This window comes from Berkeleyomyces rouxiae (assembly GCF_048999995.1).
Source record: "Berkeleyomyces rouxiae strain 22BRR77 chromosome Unknown BrBRR77_ptg000005l, whole genome shotgun sequence".
Lineage (NCBI taxonomy): Eukaryota > Fungi > Ascomycota > Sordariomycetes > Microascales > Ceratocystidaceae > Berkeleyomyces > Berkeleyomyces rouxiae.
Genome location: NW_027396495.1, coordinates 1,127,806 through 1,136,589, shown reverse-complemented (window position 1 = coordinate 1,136,589; position 8,784 = coordinate 1,127,806). Strand labels below are relative to the sequence as shown.

The window sequence follows — 8,784 nt, the reverse complement described above, 5'->3', positions numbered from 1 at the left end:
GGGGGAGTTGACATAACAACAAAGGCAGATAAAAGTAATTAATACTAACAAGACTACAACGGTGTGACCTTTGAACGAGAACAAAGGCCATAAATGATGCAAAGGTCACACTTCTACTTCAAAGGTAGGTGTTCTTCCCATTCAGACAATGGAAACCTATCGTTTCAAGTCTCACTTGACTCAGATGACGGGGCATAGTTGGGGGTGCAGACGTGAAAATCCACCCCAGTGCTTCACCTCTCTCCGCCTCAAGGGAAAACGCACCTGTAGCTTGAAGGGCCTTGTGCCAGCCTGTTGCTATGCTACGAAACTCCTCAATGTGTTGACAGGCGAAGAAGGCGGTGGGAGAACTTTTAAAGTAAAAAGTAGCTATTTTTTCGGCCTTTGATGTACCTCAAGCAGCCATGGCTCTCACCTCAAGATTTGGTATATCATGAGTTGCCAAGAATAGTTACATGGTTGAATTATCAAAGGCTTTGATTTACTAATAGAGAAAGCAAGGCCTCGCCGGCAAATGTTGATCAAAGAGTAGGTGAGCAAATGGGCTTTGTTTGTGTCACAGCCACAGATCATGCCCCAGAAACAAGGCCGTCTTTGTCCTTGATGGGGACCTTCAGGAAGCCCCACTTGTTGCTCAGATTATCTGTCTATCATTAAGCTCGGTACTCTTGATGAATGCTCTATTTTAGGTGGGAATGAAATGATTTCAAAGTAGAAGCCGAGGGTCAGTATCAACACCCTCACCTGAGCACACTAAAGGTTTCTTTTTCAGACAAGTCCCGTTCTTAGGTCATGAAAAGTGAGCCGACCGCCATTGATCTCTCCCGGCACATTTGGCTTGTTGCACCAACCTTTCATGGAATTCACCAGAAACATTCAGAGTCAAAGCCACATGCAATCCAACTGCCCATTGCTGAGTCGCAAGAGGCTGACAATGGAGGATGTGTTAACTTGACCTGCTGTCTTGAAGCAATGTCTGCTTCGGCTCTCAAGCTGGCGCTCATCTTTTTCAATCTTCATGACGTTTTAGGCATGAGGGTCAGTAATTGAAACCGGCCCTAGAACAAGCCCCCACGAATTTCGACTCTTTTGATCTTCTCATGACCTTCCAAGACAGTTGTTCAAGCTAGTGGAATATCACTACCAAATGGTAGTTAGCTAGTCACCCAGGATCTCATTATTTCCCCTTCTAATTCACCTTCCCCTTGTTATTAGCTCACAGTAACTCTCCGTGTAGCTTGTATCCTGTTTGCAAATGAGTGGATAATCTCTTCCAAGTTGCCTTGGTTTCGTACCTGGAGTGCGTGAAAGAGATAAAAGAGGGGAGTATGAGTAGAGCCCAACAATACTGCCATGGCACAATTTGTATACTTTAGTTAACTGCACACAGCATTGAGAACTATGTTGGAATATCTATCAATTGTTTAAAGGTAAAATATTCATCAGTAGGAACTAGGTAACTTGTAATCTTGAAAGCAGAATCAAAAGGCACAGCTTCCTCTGTGACAACCAAGTTATAGAGTTCTCTAGCGTGAGGAAGGGTGAGGCCAAAGAAAGCAACGTAACAGTGAGACCAAATCCTCCCGTTCCTCTTTTGTGTAGAATACATGTTGGTAGAGAATTAGCCATCTGGATTTTCCTTCACCCTCTCATACAAGTGGCTCGTCTTGGAAGCCAGCGGACTCTGTATGAATATCTAGACATCGAGAAGTGAGATTTCTTCAATTCTTAGGTGCTCTGACCCATAGCTGAATATGCCTTTCTCTTTGATTCCGTAGCCCGCACCAACACTAGAGTAGCAATCATTGAATAGCAGGCTATAGCCTCATCACCTTGAAGTAAGGATAGCTGTGGCACGTCACTATGCTTCTTGTGCTAATGTGTGCATTTTCTATAGTTACTTGAACGGTGAGGCCCGAGCCAAACAAGAGGCGGTAACCCCTTCTCGTCTCACCTTCCCATCCTTTCCTCAAAGTAACTATCTCCACTCGCTAACCTAATAGACACCAAGGATACAGTAGAAGTATCACGCTAAAAATTGTTTGCGCACAATCCTTTGCGGCATAAAGGATAATCCCATACATGGCGATGCCCCTGAAATGCTTTTCCAAGTAATTTGGCATGCGTATACAGTCTTGTCTGAACCATCGATGAAAATGTGTGGGCCTCACCCTGCGTTTCTCTGATACATAAACAGCCGGGAAACGAGACGTGACTCGTCTTACACCAAAGCTGTGATATTTGTGGTTGAGTTCTAACTGAGACTCAATTGAAAGATTTCAAAACACAATAAGCGACTCATGCTGTGATCTATATTGTAAAGTATAGTGTCAAAAAAGACTAAACAGAAGAAGAAACATAGATGAAGTAGTAGGATGGATATGGCCGGCCTATCCCAAAGAGGTCGCGTTCAATGAGAGAATATGGTACTATGTAGTAGTCCCTAGTCTTCATACACATTCGTTACTCTCACCTGGGCTTGTACTGCCGTTTGGACCCATACACTCGACTGGCCGCATTATTGTTGAAGATTCGACACCTAGAGCCGCGCCAAATCCACAGCGAGGAGGACTACATCGACTCGGCCGAGGCCGAGACCAGTAGTCGATGTTCTTGGTGTTGTTAGGCTGTAAACTACTGCTAGCCGGCTTGGAGTTTCCATTTGTGCAACTGGAGTTTACATAGAATATCTGACAAAACTATATGGCCGGCTTCTCTAGACCGTCATTATGTTCCAGCATGACGTAGACGGCAGTCAAACAGGGCATGAAAGGGCGGAGAATGAGGCTTTGGATGAAGTCATACGCAAACGCCGAGATATTAGCCTCGTCATGGCTAGGCTAACCAATGTTTTGACTCCCAAGCCTCTATCGACTGACAGCCTGAAACAATGATATCATACCATCTAAAACGACACGGGATCTGGTATGTGTTGGACGGCTGGATCAGGAGAGAGTGAGCCCAAGATATCAAGAGGATAGGTCTGGACTCAAATGGAATCGTCGGTAAAGAAGAGCTGAATGCGCAAAACAGTCCGTAAAGAGATCGTGAGACAGTGTCAAGAACAGCAATTTCTTTCTTGGTGATGCAGGCAGATATTGATAGCCCAGTCCTGAATAGATGGGAGTGAGTGACGAAATGACTGACTCGGACGTCGAGACATTCTGCCCCGGGTACCGAATGGTGTGTACGATTGGAAAGTAGTAGGACTCATAGTATCATCAACAGCCATTTATTCCCTGGACTTGTAGTACTTCTCAGATTTACGCATTATGCTGTGCTGAGTGTGGACAAGATCTGGCTAGAGTAAGCGTGAAGCGTGTTCATAGGAGAAGCTCATGTATGTACTAAGCCAGCGGCACTTGTGGTAATGCGGCCCGACCTCTTCTGAAAACTATTACCAAAAGCTCTCGGCAGAAGCGTTCTTTTACCCTGTTTCTTTGATGCTGTTAGGTAGCAATTGAGGTCCCGTGTCTACGATACACCGCTTGATTAGCGGCTCGCGGTTTGGTTGAGCATTGTGCCCTCGAGCCAAAGAGTTGCAGCTGACAGTGTTTTGGCTGGTTTCTCGGTGTGTAGTCTTTGAGAGAAGAGGGAGCATCATACTCGGCGAACAAAACCAAGCAGGAAACCTCTACGCTGAACATGATACGCCGGCAATAACACCAAGGCATATTCTCATGAAATATTCTATGCATTACAAACGATGACTAATCCCAGTCTACGGCACGCGCCGCGTCGAGACTCGTGCAAAATAAGCCGGCAAGCAACCCCCAGTCAATCCCGTCTGCAATCCTGTTCGGCAGCACGGAGATGTCGTTTCCTCTGGACCGGAAACCCGCTGTAATATAGGCTGGCCCCTGTAAGTCCAGCGCCCAGCGCCACACTCCAGGTCGCTTCTCAGCCACACCAACCGGCGCCTGAGATTGGCCAGATCTATGTCCCGCCCCACTTTAAAAGATCGTACCATCATGACCTGTTAACCATTAATCGTATCGATACTGTCCTGATTGGGGCTGGTTTAATCAACTTGGATGAACGACATGCGCTTTGTTTTCATCGCGTGTTATGGCTGACTCAACGGCTCAACTACACATCGGGACTTCACCAGGCCTGCCAGATTCATTTTTGCCCTGAAAATCTCACTCACACACCGTCTCAAACCCACGCTCTGCTTGCTGCTCTTACATGCTATTTGCATCTATATTACGCCCATACTGTTGTTTACGCTCTCAATCGTGTTGCCAGAGTTCTGTCTGGCTTTCCAAGAGCCACACTTATATCGGTAAGAAACCATGTTAAGCTCCCTTGACCTCGCGGCCTGCATCTTCTAAACACTATGAGATATTCGCGATACACCCAATTCAGGTTACCCGCTCACAAGTTCGCCTCAACTCATTCTTATCCCCCACTCATGACGTTCTTCTCTGCTCCATGCATTGCTAATCTCCTTTAAAGCCCGAAAAACTCTTCTGTCTATGCCTTGACCTGCATTCACGCCATGTCCTCGTTCACAACCACTAACAGGAGCCACGAGATGTCCTATCCCTCATCAGAGCCGCATTTCTCATGGCTGTAAGCAGGCCAATCAAAGCAACTCCCCCTGTCTCTTACATCACACATCAGATATTGGATCTTCCCTTACTAACATAGAACAGTAAACCCCACGCCTCATTTGCCGTTGTTCTTGTCGGAGAGAATGAAACAGCATTCGGTATACAAAAAGACCTTCTTGCGTCTACTTCAGGCTATTTTCGACAACACTTTGCCGCCTCTCCAGAAAAAGCTATTGAGCACATAGTCCGTTTACCAAAGCTGCGCCCCGAGGTCTTTGCCCTAGTGCAGCACTATCTCTTCACTCGGGAAGTGGTACCAGAGGAAGAGCTGCCCACATTTGAACTCCTCATTGCACTGTGGCAAGCCGGTAAAGATCTTGATATCGATGGCCTCTGTGAACAGACCATTGAAGCCATGTGCTATGTGAGAGAGAAATCCAGTCGCATCCCAGCTGCACCCCTGATAGTACAAGTTTGGGAAGAAACCCCAAAGGGCTCTGACATCCGGGAGCTTCTCCTTACATGGGCGGCCAAGTTCGTCCGTGACTCAGATGACAAGTCCGAGTTTGTCAACGCGTTACCAAAGGACGTCCTCAGCGAGCTCATCATTTTGATGACATTGTTGAAAGAGCAAAAGGTCCCCCCTGCGTACAATCCAAATGAAGGCTATGATGACCAACGAGGACACAAGAGGGCACGTGTGAATCCCGACCACGGGCCTGGAGGTCCATCAGATGTGAATCAACGAAAACGACGGTCCAGTTTGACCACTTCCACTCCACGTCCGAATATGCTCAAAAAGACGTTTGTGATGCCCAGCAACGGTTATGCTGAGCCAAAACGGAGATATAGTGGAATGCCCAAGGTTGCCCCAGGCCCAGATCCAAAAGTAAACTTCTGCGCCGATCTGCTGCACCGCATGCTGTCAGGGCCAGGTATGCTGTTTTCTTCCCCTATCTCTGCCTTCAGGACTGTTATCTAACCTCCCACACCCAACCAGGCTTCTGGACTCGCCTAGTGAAACCTTTCAAACAGCCCGTCGACCCTATTGCTGATGGCGTGCCCGACTATTTACAAAAAATCAAGAAGCCCATGGATCTTGGTACCATCCGGGGCAAGATGGAACGCCATGAATACAACAGTTCTAGCGAGTTTTCCGCCGATGTGAGGCAGATATTTTCCAACTGCTACGCCTACTGGAAGGAAACCGACCAGATTTACATCGATTGTAAAAAGTTTGAGCGCACGTTTGAAGACAAGTTTAGTGAAATGCCCAAGTGGATTGCGAAACTTGATGGTGCAGATATGTAACTGGCACTTTTAGAGTGATCGTTTGTGCAGCATTTTGATCAATATCGTTGAGCTATTGTTCATTCACTCATCCACTGGACTAATATATTAAACTTAATTTTCGACTTTTACCATTCAAACTTCTACACATGACGAATATGATAACCAATCTTTGATTTCCACGCGGCATTGCAGCTTCCATTGTTCTCATGTGAGATTGACATGTATCATCAAGTTAGGGTTAGTCCATCAACTGAGTGCTCCACTTTTATCAACTGTACAACCTGGGCAACATCCTATCGTGCGTCGTTGCTCTTGCCTCTTGTAACTCATCACCATGATCATTTGGAAGGACAAGATTTTCTTGATTTTCTGCCACTTCACCGCCTTGTCTCTGTAGATTCCAAGTCTCTTCGCTTCCGTTTTGTTCCTCTTCAACGCTCACCTCTGATTCACACTTTTCCAAGACACGCGACATTGTGCCAGACAAAACAGATCAGATGTCAAATATCCCAGATTCCGACCAGATGGAGGTCGACGTTACTTTAAAACTGGAAAATGAAGCCAAGACCACAAACCCAACCGCCACAGCGCGGGAGAATACCGGACCTCGCAGAATCAAGGTAACCTACACCTGCGCCCATTGTTCCTCTGAGAAAAGCACATTAGCCAATCATCTTACTAACAGTATTTAGGCACTTGACCCTAACGTAGTCAACAAGATTGCTGCCGGAGAGATCATAATTGCTCCCGTGAACGCCCTCAAGGAAATTATGGAGAATGCTGTGGATGCTGGCGCCACTGCGCTAGAGATCCTTGTGAAGGACGGCGGACTGAAACTACTACAAGTGACAGATAATGGCTGCGGGATTCAAGTACGTTGTTCTACCCGCGTCGTTCGGCAATCTCCATAACCAATAGCTAACTCAAATGTAGAAAGAAGATCTAGCTATTCTCTGCGAACGTCATACCACTAGCAAGCTCTCTGCCTTTGAAGACCTGGAGTCGATTGCCACGTATGGCTTTCGCGGGGAAGCTCTTTCGAGCATCAGTCAAATTGCCCATTTGACTGTGACCACGAAAACGAAGGATTCACCACTTGCATGGCAGGCTGTCTATCAAGATGGCCGTATGGCTGCGCCAAAGCCGGGTCAATCTGCCGAGCCAAAGGCCGTTGCGGGTAGACCAGGCACCGCAATCAAAGTAGAAGACATGTTTTATAATGTGCCTACGAGAAGACGTGCATTCCGCTCGCCGGCGGAGGAGTACAACAAGATTATTGACATAGTCGGGCGGTACTCTGTTCATTGCTCTCATGTGGCCTTTTCATGTCGCAAGCAAGGCGACGCATCTTCAGGCATTTCCATTATTGCCAGCGCAAGCACAGTTGACCGCATCCGCCAAGTCCATTCATCGAGTATTGCAGATGAGTTGGTCGAGTTTTCTGCCGCGGAAAAGCGATGGGGATTCGAAGCTCATGGCTATGCTACCAACGCCAACTACAGCCACAAGAAAACAACCTTTTTATTATTCATCAATCATCGCTGCGTTGAATCAACGATAATACGCAAGGCGCTGGAACAAGTGTATGCACCGTTTTTGCCCAAAGGCGGACATCCTTTCGTCTATTTAAGTCTGCAAATTGAGCCAGCCCGGGTTGACGTAAATGTCCATCCCACCAAGCGAGAGGTTCATTTCCTCAACGAGGACGAAATCATTCAGGCCATTTGCGATAGCATCAGCGGCAAGCTCACGGAGCACGACAAAAGCCGCTCATTCATGACCCAAACTCTTTTGCCTGGTGTTTCCTTTTCTTCGAATGCTGGTGATAGCGATGCAGGAACTTCAAAATCCACCCCCGCCCCGTCAGCCAAGCGTCGTCGATATTCAAACAGCCTTGTGCGAACAGATAGCAATTCTCGCAAAATCACAACCATGTTTCAGGCTGGCCAAATGCAAAGTCAAAGTCAAAGCCCAAGCAATGACACTGATGTCACGGATGGAATGGAAGACTTGAAAGTCCCAGAGTACCAAACAATTGATAGGGAATTAACCAAGTGCAGCCTACGCAGTATCAAAGAACTGCGTGCCGAAGTACGTGAGGATATGAACAACGATCTTACCGAGGTCTTAGGCAACCACACATTTGTCGGCATTGTGGACGAACACAAGCGGTTGGCTGCGATACAAAGCGGCGTCAAGCTGTACCTACTAGACTACGGTTTGGCATGCTTTGAGTACTTTTATCAAGTTGGTCTAACAGACTTTGGAAACTTTGGCAGTGTTAAATTTAGCCCGTCTCTTGGATTGCGGGAAACGCTGTTGATTGCTGCTAAATCCGAACTTGAGGCGGCAGCCAGTCAAGACGAGTTTGATGCCCAAACTCTGGCCGACAAAGTAGCCCAGCAGCTTATTGAGCGTCGGGAGATGCTTCACGAATACTTCTCCCTCGAGATCACACCCGCCGGCGAACTCGTTTCAATCCCGTTACTGGCCCGTGGCTATACCCCTGCCTTATCGAAACTGCCTCGATTTCTCCTACGGCTGGGACCTGGAGTGGAATGGAACGAGGAAAAGGGCTGCTTTGATAGTTTTCTGCGCGAGCTAGCAATGTTTTACGTCCCGGAACAACTACCGCCGCTACCCCATGACAAGGAGGCCATCGAGCGCGAAGAAATCGACAGTACAGTCGCAGCCCGCCGCAAGCATGTTCGCTGGGCCTTGGAGCATGTTCTATTTCCAGGCTTCAAGGCGCGGATGGTAGCTACGAGCGAGATGATGAAGCAGGGGACGGTGGAGGTTGCTGATCTCAAGGGACTGTACCGGGTGTTTGAGCGCTGTTAGGTTGAAGAACTTGATGTGGGAGTGTCACGAGCTTCAATACCCAAGAGGCTCCCAAGAGGCGAGGTTGAACCAGGTCTCTAGGGTTAGTACACAG

The 8,784-nt window shown here is 47.5% G+C and overlaps 2 protein-coding genes across 2 annotated transcripts; both read left to right on the top strand.

Moving 5' to 3' along the window:
• Window positions 1–4,501: 4,501 nt before the first annotated feature.
• On the top strand, window positions 4,502–5,867 carry BROUX77_005445 (uncharacterized protein; the record flags this gene model as incomplete). The annotated part of the gene is made up of 3 exons (XM_073750319.1): window positions 4,502–4,575; window positions 4,659–5,491; window positions 5,557–5,867. 3 exons carry the CDS (start codon window positions 4,502–4,504, stop codon window positions 5,865–5,867), a joined length of 1,218 nt encoding a protein of 405 aa, XP_073604331.1.
• Window positions 5,868–6,346: 479 nt separating this feature from the next.
• Window positions 6,347–8,690, top strand: BROUX77_005444 (uncharacterized protein; the record flags this gene model as incomplete). Its single annotated transcript, XM_073750318.1, has 3 exons — window positions 6,347–6,469; window positions 6,542–6,721; window positions 6,783–8,690. 3 exons carry the CDS (start codon window positions 6,347–6,349, stop codon window positions 8,688–8,690), a joined length of 2,211 nt encoding a protein of 736 aa, XP_073604330.1.
• Between the last annotated feature and the right edge of the window lie 94 nt (window positions 8,691–8,784).